Raw genomic sequence first — 16,283 nt, forward strand, 5'->3', positions numbered from 1 at the left:
ATACAGTATTTGGGTTAACCTGGCTTTAACCTAAAGTAGCAGGTTAAAAGAAAACGCCTGAGAGGAGTACCAAATCTGGTTTTCATCAGAAAAGGAAGCCTATGTTGAATTAGCTGTGTCCCTGAAAACCGGATACATCCGGTTGTTGGAAACTTATCCTGGTATGGTCATCTGGAATGATCAGGACAGTTGTGAACAATTGCTGATTGGTGGAATATGGGATGTGCAGGCAATTGTGAGGAGGCGGGACTGCAAAGTTGGGGAGGGGTGTGATACTGCGTCCCAGGTACAACACAACCAGCTTCTCAACGCAATAGCATAGCCATAGTGGAATAGTAGTTTACGTTTCTATGGACTCATTCATCCTTTTATGATTGATCAAAACGAAAAGTGGAATATCTGTCTGAGGAGTTTGCTTACAACACGATCAATCCTTGACAATGAGTGGTAAGTGGGAAATTAAGATTTCTTCTTGTCATGTTTATTTATTAATAATTTTTTTCAAGATGGCATTACAGCATTTCTTACCTGACTTTTTCAGAAAAAGTTAGATGACTCAATCGGGGTGAAAAGTTGCGGCACTGAATGACACTTCGATCTCCTTATTGTCTTGTCAGTCACAGTTATTTTTAGTATTGTAAGCTCCGGTCAATTAATGTAGTAAATATTCATACTGCCAAATAGTCTGAGGGGTGTTTATTTTTATTTTGAGATGTTGACACTGCTCTGGGAAAAAGTTGCTCTTGATAAAAAGTATCTCATGTTTTCCATTGACTACATGAGTAGCCTGCATGGGAAAAAGAGAGATGACAGGAAAAGATTCCACAGGACACAGATGTGTCTTGACCTGTCTGTCTGTTGGCCTATATTTGAGCGAGGGGGGCGTGATTATGGAGCACTTACTTACCCCTCATTGTCGGTAAATAGCTAACTTTAAAACATATACTATGTTGCTTCAGAGTTTGCAGAAAAAAGGGGGTGTCAGCTATGACACGGCACCTTGAGTTGGGAAAAATCAATTTTGGTTATTGAACTACAGTAAGTGAAGTGGATTTACACCGGGTAACGGAATTAGATCATGGGTCCCTGATCTGTACTACTAAACGTGTCGAGAGTCTCAATTGAATGTGTTTTTTCTTAGTCCAGGGAGTTGGCACAACTGCTCCTCAGTAGTTGAGGAGGTCTTTGTCTGCTATCACAGTAGGTTTTTAAGTGTGCGATATGAATCACACCAGTGTTTGCGTTCTTGAGCTTTGACACAGATTTAATGTCGTCCCTATCATTGTTTACGACCCACCAACCAACCTTGTGCAACACCAGGAAAAACTTGAGTAAATCATTGGTGCAGTTAAATGCACCATCAAATGTGTTTATAGTACTGGAAGTTAATCCTACAGCCTGTTATACAGTGCATTCGGAAAGTATTCAGACCCCTTGACTTTTCCACATTTTGTTACATTATAGCCTTATTCTAAAATCAATTAAATCGTTTTTTCCCCTCATCAATCTACACACAATACCCCATAATAACAAAGCAAAAACAGGTTTTCTGAATTTTTTTGCAAATGTATAAAAAAAAACAGAACTATCACATTTCCATAAGTATTCAGACCCTTTACTCAGTACTTTGTTGAAGCACCTTTGGCAGTGATTACAGCCTGGAGTCTTCTTGGGTATGATGCTACAAGCTTGGCACACCTGTATTTGGGGAGTTTCTCTCAGTCTTCTCTGGAGATCCTCTCAAGCTCTGTCAGGTTGGATGGGGAGCGTCACTGCACAGCTATTTTCAGGTCTCTCCAGAGATGTTCGATCGGGGTTCAAGTCTGGGCTCTGGGTGGGCCACTCAAGGACATTCAGAGACTTCTCCCGAAGCCACTCCGGCGTTGTCTTGGCTGTGTGCTTAGGGTCGTTGTCCTGTTGGAAGGTGCACCTTCAACCCAATCTGAGGTCCTGAGCACTCTGGAGCAGGTTTTCATCAAGGATCTCGCTATACTTGGCTTCATTTATCTTTTCCTCGATCCTGAATAGTCTTCCAGTCCCTGATGCTGAAAAACCTACAGCATGTTGGTGCCACCACCGTGCTTCACCTTAGGGATGGTGCCAGTTTTCCTCCGGTCGTGACACTTGGCATTCAGGCCAAAGAGTTCAATCTTGGTTTCATTAAACCAGAGAACCTAGTTTCTCATGGTCAGAGTCCTTTAGGTGCCTTTTGGCGAACTCCAAGCGGGCTGTCATGTGCCTTTTACTGAGGAGTGGCTTCCATCTGGCCACTCTATCATAAATGCCGGATTGGTGGAGTGCTGCAGAGATGGTTGTCCTTCTGGAAGGTTTTCCCATCTCCACAGAGGATCTCTGGAGCTCTGTCAGCGTGACCATCGGGTTTTTGGTCACCCACCTGACCAAGGCCCTTCTCCCCCGATTGCTCAATTTGGCTGTGTGGCCAGCTCTAGGAAGAGTCTCGGTGACTCCAAACTTCTTCCATATAAGAATGATGGAGGTCACTGTGTTCTTGGGGACCTTCAATGCTACAGATTTGTTTTGGTACCCTTCCCCAGATCTGAGCCTCAACACAATCCTGTCTCAGAGCTCTAGGGACAATTCCTTCGACGTCATGGCTTGGTTTTTGCTCTGACATGCACTTTTAACTGTGGGACCTTATATAAACAGGTGTTTCTTTCCAAATAATGTCCAATCAATTGAATTTACCACAGGTGGACTCCAATCAAGTTGTAGAAACATATCAAGGATGATCAATGGAAACAGGATGCACCTGAGCTCAATTTCGAGTCTCATAGCAAAGGGTCTGAATACTTACGTAAATAAGTGTTAGGTTCTTATTTTTGAGAGTAAATAACTCAAGGACATTAGATAAGCTTTAACCAAGTTTAATTCTTCCCAAAGGTTCTGTACAGCTTTAATTCAGACAACCCAACATTTCTCCCATCACAGATATATATATATATATATATATCCTACTTAAGACACTCCTCCACTCCTCCACTTCTCTCCAATCCTTACATCTTATGGTTCTACAGGAAAAGAGTAACAGGAAGCTAAACCCTTATTACTCCCCTCAGGGGATCTGACCTCACCTCCTGACCTCAGCCCCATCTTCACCTAATCCACAGATGTCCATCTGTCTCCCCTACATCAACATGTTGCTCTCCTCCCATCCACCCAACACATTCCAAAGCCATCTGTCTTTCTACAGAGAACCATTAACTTTTGACATAAAGCCCAGTCTCTTTCACTATTCTATGCTTCTTCTCTATCATTTATTTAATATCTCAATGTTCAAAATGTTGAATCCAACATAAGGTATTTCTGTTTTTAAGCAAACATTTCTAAAAACCTGTTTTTGCTTTGCATTATGGGGTATTGTGTGTAGATTGATGAGGAAAACAAATTATTTAATACATTTTAGAATAAGGCTGTAACGTAACAAAATTTGGAAAAAGTCAAGCGGTCTGAATACTTTCTGAATGCTCTGTATGTTAAATGCAAAATAATCCCCTCCAGCTTTCCTTGGAGCACAGCCAGAAAAGCACTTCCTTTTGCTCCTTCTCAAAATGCAGCAGACAATGCCCATAAACTGTATTATCAACATAGTTTGAGCCTGTTCTCTTTATTTACATTTTTTACATTTTAGTCATTCAGCAGACGCTCTTATCCAGAGCGACTTACAGTAGTGAATGCATACATTTCAATTAATTTCATACATTCTTTTTTTCTCCGTACTGGCCCCCCGTGGGAATCGAACCCACAACCCTGGCGTTGCAAACACCATTGCAAACACCATGCTCTACCAACTGAGCCACAGGGAGGCACCATCACACCTCCTCGCTTTATGGTGGGAAATACACATGCAAAGATCATCTGTTCACCCACACCACATCTCACAAAGACACAGCGGTTGGAACCAAAAATCTAAAATTTGTTCTCCAGACCAATGGACAAATTAATGTCCATTGCTCATGTTTCTGGCCCAAGCAAGTCTCTTCTTATTGGTGTCCTTTAGTAGTGGGTTCTTTGCAGCAATTTGACCATGAAGGCCTGATTCACGCAGTCTCCTCTGAACAGATGATGTTGAGATGTGTCTGTTACTTGAACTCTGTGAAGAATTTATTTGGGCTGCGATTTCTGAGGCTGGTAATTCTAATGAATTTATCAGCAGCAGCAGATGTAACTCTAGGTCTTCCATTCCTGTGGAGGTCCTCATGAGAGCCAGTTTCATCATAGCGCTTGGTTTGTTACTGCACTTCAAGAAACCTTCGAAGTTCTTGACATTTTCCATATTGACTGACCATGTCTTAAAGTAATGGACTGTTGTTTCCCTTTGCTTATTTGAGCTGTTCTTGCCATAATATGGACTTGGTATTTTACCAAATAGGGCTGTCTTCTGTATACCACCCCTACCTTATCACAACACAACCGATTGGCTTAAACGCATTAAGGAGGAAGGAAATTCCACAAATTAACTTAAGACATACCTGTTAACCTCTCTGGGCTAGGTGGGACGTTTGCGTCCCACCCTAGTCAACAGCCAGTGGAATCCCGTGGCGCGATATTCAAATACCTTAGAAATGCTATTACTTCAATTTCTCAAACATATGACTATTTTACACCATTTTAAGACAAGACTCTCGTTAATCTAACCACACTGTCCGATTTCAAAAAGGCTTTACAACGAAAGCAAAACATTAGATTATGTCAGCAGAGTACCCAGCCAGAAATAATCAGACACCCATTTTTCAAGCTAGCATATAATGTCACAAAAACCAAAACCACAGCTAAATGCAGCACTAACCTTTGATGATCTTCATCAGATGACACTCCTAGGACATTATGTTATACAATACATGCATGTGTTGTTCAATCAAGTTCATATTTATATCAAAAACCAGCTTTTTACATTAGCATGTGACTAGCATGTGACTAGCATTCCCACCGAACACTTCCGGTGAATTTACTAAATTACTCACGATAAACGTTCACAAAAAACATAACAATTATTTTAAGAATTATAGATACAGAACTCCTTTATGCAATCGCGGTGTCCGATTTTAAAATAGCTTTTTGGTGAAAGCACATTTTACAATATTCTGAGTAGATAGCCCGGCCATCACAGGCTAGCTATTTTGACACCCACCAAGTTTGGTACTCACCAAACTCAGATTTACTATAAGAAAAATTGGATTACCTTTGCTGTTCTTATACACAGAATGTTGGCTACTCGTTCAAACCAGTCCTCTATTAACATGCTTCCTCTGTACCAGGCATCACAGTATGGGTGAAGGATTATGACACTGGACAGGAAGAGGGGCGGCCGGTGTCCCCGTTCTCTGAGGAGTGTTGTGAGGAGCTGTGGGCCCGGGTGGAGGGGGTGAGGCACAAGCTGACCCGCATCCTGAACCCAGCCAAGCTCACCCCCTACCTGAGGCAGTGCAAGGTCATCGACGAGCAGGATGAGGATGAGGTCCTCAACTCCACCCAGTACCCACTACGTATCAGCAAGGCTGGTGAGAGAGAGGGAGGGAGGGAATGTGTGGGCGCAAAAAAGAGAGGGAGAATGAGAGAAAAATTATGGAAGGGAATGAGAAGAGTGTAAAAGGTACTGTTGAAGTCGGAAGTTTACATACACCTTAGCCAAATACATTTAGTTTTTAGTTAAGTTTTTCACAATTCCTGACATTTAATCCTAGTAAAAATTCCCTGTCTTCGGTAGGTTAGGATCACCACTTTATTTTAAGAATGTGAAATGTCAGAATAATAGTAGAGAGAATGATTTATTTCAGCTTTTATTTCTTTCATCACATTCCCAGTGGGTCAGAAGTTTACATACACTCAATTAGTATTTGGTAGCATCGCCTTTAAATTGTTTAACTTGGGTCAAACGTTTCGGGTAGCCTTCCACAAGCTTCCCACAATAAGTTGGGTGAATTTTGGCCCATTCCTCCTGACAGAGCTGGTGTAACTGAGTTAGGTTTGTAGGCCTCCTTGCTCGCACACGCTTTTTCAGTTCTGCCCACAAATGTTCTATAGGATTGAGGTCAGGGCTTTGTGATGGCCACTCCAACACCTTGACTTTGTTGTCCTTAAGCCATTTTTCTACAACTTTGTAAGCATGCTTGGGGTCATTGTCCATTTGGAAGACCCATTTGTGACCAAGCTTTAACTTCCTGACTGATGTCTTGAGATGTTGCTTCATTATATCCACATAATTTTCCGTCCTCGTGATGCCATCTATTTTGTGAAGTGCACCAGTCCCTCCTGCCGCAAAGCACCCCCACAACATGATGCTGCCACCCCAGTGCTACAAGGTTGGGATGGTATTCTTCGGTTTGCAAGCCTCCCCCTTTTTCCTCCAAACATAATGATGGTCATTATGGCCAAACAGTTCTATTTTTGTTTCATCAGACCAGAGGACATTTCTCCAAAAAGTACAATCTTTGTCCCCATGTGCAGTTGCAAACCGTAGTCTGGCTTTTTTATGGCGATTTTGGAGCAGTGGCTTCTTCCTTGCTGAGCGGCCTTTCAGGTTATGTCGATATAGGACTTGTTTTACTGTGGATATAGATACTTTTGTACCTGTTTCCTCCAGCATCTTCACAAGGTCCTTTGCTGTTGTTCTGGGATTGATTTGTACTTTTCGCACCAAAGTACATTCATCTCTATGAGACAGAACGTGTCTACTTCCTGAGCGGTATGACGGCTGCGTGGTCTCATGGTGTTGATACTTGAGTACTATTGTTTGTACAGATGAACGTGGTACCTTCAGGCATTTGGAAATTGCTCCCAAGGATGAACCAGACTTGTGGAAGTCTACAATTTATTTTCTGAGGTCTTGACTGATTTCTTTAGATTTTTCCATGATGTCAAGCAAAGAGGCACTTTGAAGCTAGGCCTTGAAATACATCCACAGGTTCACCTCCAATTGACTCAAATGATGTAAATTAGCCTATCAGAAGCTTCTAAAGCCATGACATAATTTTTGGGAATTTTCCAAGCTGTTTAAAGACACAGTCAATTTAGTGTGTGTAAACTTCTGACCCACTGGAATTGTGATACAGTGAATTATAAGTGAAATAATTTGTCTGTAAACAATTGTTGGAAAAATGACTTGTGTCATGCACAAAGTAGATGTCCTAACCGACTTGCCAAAACTATAGTTTGTTAACAAGAAATTTGTGGAGTGGTTGAAAAACGAGTTTTAATGACTCCAACCTAAGTGTATGTAAACTTCCGACTTCAACTGTAAGTGAGAGGAGACAGGGAGAGAGGAGGTAGGTCGGAGAGAATGAGGTAAGTAGGGGTTTGTGCCGTGTGAGAAAAAGGTGGTTAGAAAGGATAGCAAGAGGGGAGTGAGAGACAGAGGGAGTGGAGACAGGTATGAGAAACGAGGCAGGAGATCAATATGAAAGGAATGAAGGGGTGGCCACTAGCTAGGTAAAGGAGAGGGAGAGATAAAGGAGGAGGTAGACAAATGGGGAGTGAAAAGGACGGGGAGAGAGGAAGAAACAGAGAGATGAGGTTAGAGAGGAAAAGATGACAAAGGGATTACCTGGAACATGAGCAGCTTTCACACTTGTGTCAGTACAGTACTTACAGTGAGTGTCTCCATCTTCAGGATGTATTGTCGTCTTCATCTTATAAACTTTAATGATGTCCTAACTGTTTATCAGGACGTTTGATTGACATCCTGCATGGGCGGGGCCAGCGTGGCCTGCAGGCCTTCATGGAGTCTTTGGAGTTCTACCACCCCGAGCAATACACTCAGCTCACTGGACAACAGCCCACCCAGCGCTGCTCCATCATCTTGGGTAAGGATTTGTCCCCAAATATCCCCCTTCCACTCCTGTATGACCAGTGTTTCCCCATCCCCCATTTACCTCCACTGCTGTGTCCCCCCAGATGAGGAGGGTCCAGAGGGCCTGACTCAGTTCCTGCTGCTCGAGGTGCGTAAGCTGAGGGAGCAGCTGCGGGGGAGCCGCGTGTGTGAGCGTCGCCTGTCCCAGCGTTGCCGTGTGGCCGAGGAGGAGCGCAGCCGGGCTGAACGCAAGACACTGGACCTACGACATGACCGGCTGCAGATGGAGAGGTACTCCACACAGAACCACACATTCAGGGCTTAAAGCACTGGGAGACAAATGACACTATGAGAAGCATTAAAGTTTGATTAATTGAACTTCACAGGTAAAACCACACAAACATCTGGTTGTTATCCACAGGGCCCAACAATGTGCACTACACCCAAAGTGAATGACAGTATTCAGACTGGAACTTGAAACATCGAGAATGATATACATAAACTACATTCATGATGAGCCATGGTCCATGGCTGTCATAAAACATTTTAATAGGGATGTACAGTTTCTATGTCCAGTGTACTAAGAGCTGGCTGAATGTGTCTCCCACAGGCTGCGTCAGGACTGGGAGGCAGGCAGCAGGGAGCTGGGCCGGCTGAAGGACAGGCACCTGGAACAGGCTGTGAAATACTCTCGTGCCCTGGAGGATCAGGCCAAGGCCTCCGCACGTGAGAGAGAGCTACTGGAACAGGTATAGAGAGGAGAGGGGGACAAAGGGTCTGATGGGTTGTTGAAGGAGAGGGAGTGTGACTGGGACAGAAGAAAGCAGCTGGAGAAAGATTAAAGGATGGGTGGAGGGTATAATTGTTTTTTAAAGAGCTGTTGGGACATGCCTTTATAGGAAGCCTTTTCCCTGGTAGGATTCCCTTGTAATATTCTTACTCAACCTTTTCTACAGATGGAGCAGCTGAAGACCAGACTGATGGAGGCAGAGAAAGAGACTGACGGTAGCCCTGCCTCTACGGCGCCAGTCAGAAGGAACAGTAGTGTCACCCATCGCACGAACGGCACCCCCGCGGTTCCGGAGAAGAGTGAGAAGCCACTACAGCACATTGACATTCAGAAGTCAGGTCACATTGAAACACAGGTGAGAGCCACCACTCAGAGGGAATCTAATTCACCCTCTGAGTTCGTGATGTTTTCCCGCTCCGACGGTGCTGCTCTAACTCTTGTATTGTTCCATTTTGACCTCAGGCTCTGTTGGACATCCTGAAGCAGGACCGCAGGGAGGCAGCAGAGCAGAGACACGAGCTGTGTGGCAACATTGCCAGAGTACAGGGAGAGCTGGAGAGCTCTGAGGATTTCAGGGACAAGGTGATAGCAGAGAAAAAGCCTATTCACACCGTTCTGTCCAGTGATTCACTCTCAGAAGTCACTGAGCTGGTGACAGTTTTTCAAGTTGTCTTTGTTCAGGTTTCATAAAGTGTTAAAACATGCCTCTTGTATATCAACACAATTGTATTATTCTGTCTTTGATGGTATGGTGTGTTGTGTTGTGAAGCTGGAGTCTCAGTGTGAGCAGCTGCAGCTGAAGGTGAGGACTCTCCAGCTGGACTGGGAGACAGAACAGAAAAGGAGCATTTCCTACTTCAACCAGATTATGGAGCTGGAGAAGGAGAGGGACCAGGTCAGTAGGTCTGAGTAGGGATATGGGTTAGAATCAACGAATCAGTGTATGGTTAGGTTTTTGTTTCTGTTGGTTTAAATAGTTCATGGCTGTTTGGACACTGAATGCACATGCACAGAGGAATGTTGAGGTCGGAGTGTTGAGTTTGAGGCCTTTTTGCTGGATAATATAAGGCCCTTCTCTGCATAGTTGCCCCATTACTCACCGTAATACATCATTTTTGTCTAGTCATACAGGGGTTTCCACTACTCAGTATCTCCCCCACTCTGTGTCTGTCTGTCTCCTCATAACTTATCTCTCTGGCATGTTCTCTCCTCCTCCCTCTGATACTGTATATCCTTCAGGCTCTGCGCAGTCGAGACAGCCTGCAGTTGGAGTATACTGACTGCCTATTGGACAAGAACCACCTGCGTAAACGCATCGCAGAGCTTCAGGCCAATCTAGAGCAGCAGCAGAGAGAGCTGGAGAAAGAGAAGGACAGGAGCAGGGAGCAGAGTTCCCCCTGTTTGCACTGTGTGAGTCTCAGCTACTGTATGTACACACATTCTGTGTACACACTTTTGATTATACTTGCACAACACAAGTGTGTTTTCCCTATTCTGTCAGACATACAGTTTCACACACTCACAAAAATATGATAATCAAATTACAGTGTGGACCTGTTAGCCTTCTCCTGTACTCTTCTAATGTGATTATCTCTCTGTCCCTCTCCTAGTCTCACCTGTCTCTGTTCAGCGAGGACCAGTGCTACGGCCCCTGCTGCTCCCTAGACCTCAGCCCTCCACCCAGCGGCACTCACCAGCTGCTCTACAAGGTCAGAGTTCATCGCCATCTTATCATCTTCATTGGCAGCAGCTAGAATATTAGCAACATTATAGTGTTACCATCAACAGCAGCCACAACATTTATCTCTTCATAATCATGTAATAAATAGTCCTTGAGGAGTATGGCAGTGTTGCTGTCCAACCCGTCTTTTCATTTGACTCATTCACAGAGTTGTACTTAAGTAGGTACCATTGAGCTGATCCCCATAATAATAATGATCATTTTACTTGCCATGGTTATTCATGGTCTACTTACAGAGAATATTATATTTAGATCAGGGTGAAGCAACTCCTGTGTGCTAATTAGGTCGCATTGTTGTTTTGCATAGAGTTAGAGATATGTTTTATGTATTGTTTATTTAACTTTTGTTTATTACCTACTTCACTTCTTTGGCAATGTTAACATGTTTCCCATGCCAATAAAGCCCCTTGAATTGAATTGAATTGATGTTGCCAGAGAGGAATTTGTGTAACTGTCAGCATGTTGGTACCTGTAGGATACCTTTCAGTGAACAGATGTTGATGATGTCTCTGTTTTCATTTCTGTGTCACAGTCTCCCTCTACAGGCCAAACCCATGACCACTCCCAAGGTAAGCCTATATTTCAATTCAATTAAAATCAAATCAAATGTTATTTTTCACATGCACCGAATACAACAGGCCTTACAGTAAAATGCTTACTTACATGCCCTTAACTAACAATGCAGTTTTGAGAAAAATACCAACAAAAATAAGAAATAAAAGTAACAAATAATTAAAGAGCAGCAGTAAAATAACAATAGCGAGGCTATATACAGGGAGTAGAGTTGAGATGAATGCAGTGTTTCCCAACCAGGGGTACTTGGCCTATCCACAGGGGGTACTTGAGAAGACTCATGAGACCATAGGCTTACTGGTAAATGCACACGAGGGGATACTTTAAGGGTACTCTGGGCAGAGCAAAATATACTTGGTGGTAGAGTAACGGAAAAAGGTTGGGAACCACTGGATTAGGGGATTGGGGTTTTGCAAGGATAGCATTGAAGAAAAGAGCATTCCTGAGTTAATCCCTCTTTTTTTCATGTTTGCTTTATTTATTCTAAATTTTTACATCACTGTAGCTGATGAAGGATAAACCTTGTATTTGAACTACTGTTTGAATAAGACATGGTAGAAATAGGCATGGCCAAAACAAATGTTTTTATTTGTACAACTTTGATGAGAGAGGATAGGCTTAGACTTCTAAATACTTTCTTTTGTCTGCAGGTTCCCGCTCAAACTCAGAGGAGAATCTCTTGACACCAGTGAGTTGTTACATTACTCCACAACACTTTGTGACATGCCGACATATCAAAGCATCATGTCTCATCTTGCGTTCATCTATATTATATTAACAAATGTATTTTTCTCACTGAACAGTGTAGCTGTGAATACACACAGTATATGTGGATTATTGAATAATTAATCAACTTTTTCAAGTTGTCAAGGAGATGATGAATAGGTTTAAATTGTGGGCCTGCATCGATACTTTAGTCATTCTCTATTTCACTCTTTGTTTGTGTCCTGTGTGTTTTACAGACAGTGGACAGTGAGAGGGATGTTAACAGGCTCTCCATCTTCCCCTTCCCTCCCTGTATGAACTCCATCAACCGCAGGGTCAACATAGAGTATGTCATACCCATAGAATTAGGAATTAGAGTTATTATTAATTTAATAGGATATCTATGGTCATACCATAGCAGATCAACGTTTAGATTATTCTCTAATATGGAGATATCACTCTCTTAAATCCCATGTTATGCTGTAAATGCATTTAAAACTAAATAAATGATGATGAAAACTCCTCTATCGTGATCTTATCCCTTTACAGGTTTGACCTGGACTCCTGGGGCAGTGATGAGAATGAGAACCTCACAGGTTTGGTTTAGTTCAGTACATCCCCTCCTGTCTAAGTCTGTAGCTACCTGTAACCCCTGCTAAGTATAGATGTGTGTAGTGATGTCTAATTATGTTGTATTTCAGGAGTCCAGAGTGAGGTCTCCCTGTCGAACTCCTGTAGCTCCCTGCATTCTCACCTCTTCCCCCCTGACCTCGTCAACCTGCCCCCTGTCCCACCTCACAAACCCAACTACAGCAGTCTCTGGTATGTCTCCATCTCTGTGCTGCCTACATCAGGACAGCTAATCCAACGTAGTGTAGGTACACTTGCTAACCCATTATGGTGTGAGATATAATCTTAACTGTATACTGATAAGTGTAATTACCATCTTTCTTTCCACTTCCTCTTTCAGTTTCGAGCCCCTGTCCCCTGTACCTAGTCCCCCCACTACGCCCAAAAGAGGAAGAGGCAGCCTGGCAGATGACATCACCATCATTGGGGGCAACCGCACAGGCATCTTTGTTAGCAGCGTCAGAGCTGGTTCTCCTGCTGAGCAGTGTGGTCTGAAGGAGGGCAGTGAGTTACTGGAGGTGAGAAACAAAGGCATACAGACAGATGGACAGGCAAACAGGTAGTAGAAAAACATCCACACAGGTCTGAGTATAACTGTCTCTCTCCTCCCTGCCCAGCTGGAGAAGGTTCTGTTTGGTGGGGGCAGTGTGCTGATGGGCCAGTGCACTGGAGAGGTGGCCCACTTCTCTCTGCAGTGGTGGACAGAGCCCTCTTCTCTCAAACACCAGACCAACACAGGGGGTGAAGTTCTGAGACAGCTTTTACAGTTGTTTTCCTTGACTGATGTGCTTTTTCAGTACAGTACACCTTTATAGTATATGGTCTTGGCCTTTATCCAGGCGTCAGACTGTTTATAGAACCAAAAAAGATAAAAGAATAGTGTGTGTAACTAACTGCCCACCCCTTTTCCTCTTCTCAGCCTACTCCAAGTTATGTGCCCAGCTCAATTCTCCTACCTTCTACGGTGCTGACTCCTTCTACATGCGCGTCAACCTGGACCTGGACCCTCATAGCGACCTGCCCTGTCTGGGGGTGCGCTGTGATGACATAATACACGTCACTGACACCCGTTACAATGGGAAGTACCAGTGGCGCTGCACCCTGGTGAACCCCCGCACAGCCAAGCCCCTGCAGGCGGGGGTCATGCCCAATTACAACCGGTAAGGGAGAGGTGCCATGTACTGTAATAATACCTTTGTGACAGAGTTCAAATGAACGGGTTATATAATGTAAGACATTTTAATAAGCATGAGAAGAAGATTAAACGTTCCATTCATCTATAACAGACAGTTGTGCAAATGTTTAGCTTTGTTAGACTGCACTCACAGACTGCATGGGACACGTAGTGATAAATGTGTGTCCCTCTAAATCTTTCTCTATCTCAGAGCCCAGCAACTGTTATTGGTGAGGTTACGTACCATAGCCCTGGAGCAGAAGGATTTCAAAAAAAAAGTAAGACTCCTCTTGTCCCTACTGTGTGTGAATCTCTGGTAACCAAGGATAACCAGACTACTGATTCCTCCATTCCTCACTGTAGGTATCCAAGAAGGGCTCTGAGCGTGTGCGATTGGTCAAGGCTGTGTCCCCCAGCTGTCGTGGGATTGGTTCCACCCCACAGGTCCTTTACACACTCAGCAAGCGTAAGCTCCTCCCATATGACTTTATTGATATTTTGGTTTGTCCTTTGAAGACTATAGTAAGATAAAAATGCATGAACCTAAATGTGTGTGTGTGTGTGTGTGTGTGTGTGTGTGTGTGTGTGTGTGTGTGTGTGTGTGTGTGTGTGTGTGTGTGTGTGTGTGTGTGTGTGTGTGTGTGTGTGTGTCTTTGCTCAGGTCATGAGGAGCACCTGATTCCTTACAGTATGGTCCAGCCAATACAGGTCAAGACCAAACGGCCTGTCATCTTCTCCCCCTCCTTGCTCTCTCGCGGCCTCATTGAGAGACTGCTTCAGCCAGCAGAGTCTGGACTGGACTTCAACACCTGCCAACCAGGTACACACACACACATGCAGACACACATGGTTATTTACATAGTGTCACTACACACTCAAATTTCAGAAGCACTAGTTGCATGCTTGTTGTCCTTGCATGATCGGCTGTGTTTTAAAGTAATTACTTGTAGATATGTTGTCTCTCTACCGCTTCTCATGGAGTGATGTATTTCAGAGCCAATCCAGGCCACAGAGAGAAATGATGAGAGTGTTTTCCTGCTAGATGCTTCCACCCCAGAGCAGGCTCTTGGAATCAGTCTGCAGTCTATTCAGGATGTAATAAGCCAGGTATACACTCTTTCATTCATTCATTCATTCATTCATTCTCTCTCTTACACACACACAAACAAACAAACACTTCCCATGGGGCAAAAACTGGTTGTGTCAATTTGTATTTTTTATTTAACCTTTATTTAACTAGGCAAGTCAGTCAAGAATAAATTCTTATTTACAATGACGGCCTACCCCGGCCAAACACTCCTCTAACCCGGACGATGCTGGGCCAATTGTGCACCACCCTATGGGACTCCCGATCACCGCCAGTTGTTATACAGCCTGTAATCTAACCAGGGTCTGTAGTGACGCCTCTAGCACTGAGATGCAGTGCCTTAGACCGCTGCTCCACTTGGGAGCCCCAAAATGTTGCTTCCACGCTATTTCAACAAGAAAATGTTATGTAATGATGTTTAATCGACGTGGGAAACTGAATGGATTTGAAAAAAAGTCATCAACATAAGGGAATTTTGTATTCTTTTCATCAAACATTTAACCTAAATCCAATGATAAGGTGAAATGTTTTTGTTGATTTCACATTGAATTCATGATAGTTGACAACTACACCTAATGTAAATCAAAACTAGAGGTTGAACTGTCTGTGCCCAGTGGGTTACCTTTCCCATATAGGTTTCTGTGTCTTGTCTCTCAGGACAAGCACTGTCTGTTGGAGCTGGGCCTGAGTAGTGTGGAGGGCCTCCTGAGGCAGGGGGTCTACCCTATCGTCATTAATATCCGACCCAAGAAGAAAAAACACAAGAAGCTAAAGTAGGTGCCTGACTGACTATCTGTATTTGTGTGTATTTACAATACACTTTTAGATCATAAGTTATTCTATTTTTGTAGTTGTATGTTCTCTAATCCAATTTATAAACAGTAGTTACAAAGTCTATCTATTTCGCCTCATTTACAGGAAGTTGCTGACCAGGCGAGGGGAGGATGGCGTGATGGAGGAGGTGTGTCAGGCGGACGAGCAGCAGCTGGAGACCCTGCCCCTGCTCTACCACACTTTGGAACCCAGCACCTGGAGCTGCACCGAGGATCTGCTTCTCGCCATACGCAATGTCATCCATAGCCAGCAGAAGGCACTGCTGTGGGTTGAGTTGGAAAGGCTACAATAGATCCCAATGTTTTCACCCAGTTTTATTGTTTTACTAAGCTAAATTTGATATAATTAAAGATACATTTCACACACACCCATTTAGATACCTAGTTCTACCACAGTAAATATGAAGTTTCATGTTCATATGATGAATTAAACCTTACAAGCTCAGTAGTAACGTGTCTTTATGTTTTAATGTTGTATTTCTTGTCTACCTATGCTAAACATCAGCATTAAACAACCTTCATTAGTTAACAGAGCATCTTTTTTAATGATTGAATAATTCATAATAATACATGGAATTTGTATAGCGCTTTTCTAACACCCAAAGACATGAATATTAGTAGTTGGGGTTTGCCTACATTTGCCTTTGGCCACTAGACACAATACAATAGCTTTTGAAAGTTCTTATAAAAAATAAAGCTAAAACTCATGACTGCTTTATGGTTAGGAAAAACTTTGGCCTTTAGAATATTGCTTTCAAGACAACTGGAAACTCGGGCAAAAACGAGAGCTTAAAGGCGCTGCATTGTCTATACGTAATCTGCATTGACAATACAGTATTTACTGCGATGCGGCCTCCGCAGAAGTCAGAGCAAACATATTTTTTTGCAGAGCAGCCCAGAGCTGTTGTGAAGGCAGTTGTCAAGAAAGTGTGTTTGTGTATAT

At 43.3% G+C, this 16,283-nt stretch overlaps 1 protein-coding gene across 1 annotated transcript; it reads left to right on the forward strand.

The window, feature by feature from the left end:
* Nucleotides 1-200: 200 nt before the first annotated feature.
* On the forward strand, nt 201-15,788 carry LOC106601230 (caspase recruitment domain-containing protein 10). The gene is made up of 24 exons (XM_014193272.2): nt 201-447; nt 5,277-5,519; nt 7,683-7,820; nt 7,912-8,098; nt 8,418-8,556; nt 8,764-8,952; nt 9,060-9,179; nt 9,367-9,492; nt 9,837-10,007; nt 10,208-10,306; nt 10,871-10,907; nt 11,562-11,599; nt 11,874-11,962; nt 12,166-12,212; nt 12,318-12,438; nt 12,587-12,764; nt 12,864-12,987; nt 13,166-13,406; nt 13,632-13,698; nt 13,784-13,886; nt 14,082-14,240; nt 14,415-14,527; nt 15,165-15,280; nt 15,426-15,788. Exons 1-24 carry the CDS (start codon nt 441-443, stop codon nt 15,631-15,633), a joined length of 3,060 nt encoding a protein of 1,019 aa, XP_014048747.1. The 5' UTR covers nt 201-440; the 3' UTR covers nt 15,634-15,788.
* Nucleotides 15,789-16,283: the final 495 nt, after the last annotated feature.

Source organism: Salmo salar, chromosome ssa03, assembly GCF_905237065.1.
Source record: "Salmo salar chromosome ssa03, Ssal_v3.1, whole genome shotgun sequence".
Classification (NCBI taxonomy): Eukaryota; Metazoa; Chordata; class Actinopteri; order Salmoniformes; family Salmonidae; genus Salmo; species Salmo salar.

What these genes read in the sequence shown, in the direction of transcription:
- LOC106601230 (XM_014193272.2), top strand. An exon ending in CTGAGGATTTCAGGGACAAG is followed by an intron (nt 9,180 to 9,366) that starts GTGATAGCAGAG and finishes TGTGTTGTGAAG; the next exon opens with CTGGAGTCTCAGTGTGAGCA. An exon ending in AGAAGGATTTCAAAAAAAAA is followed by an intron (nt 13,699 to 13,783) that starts GTAAGACTCCTC and finishes TCCTCACTGTAG; the next exon opens with GTATCCAAGAAGGGCTCTGA.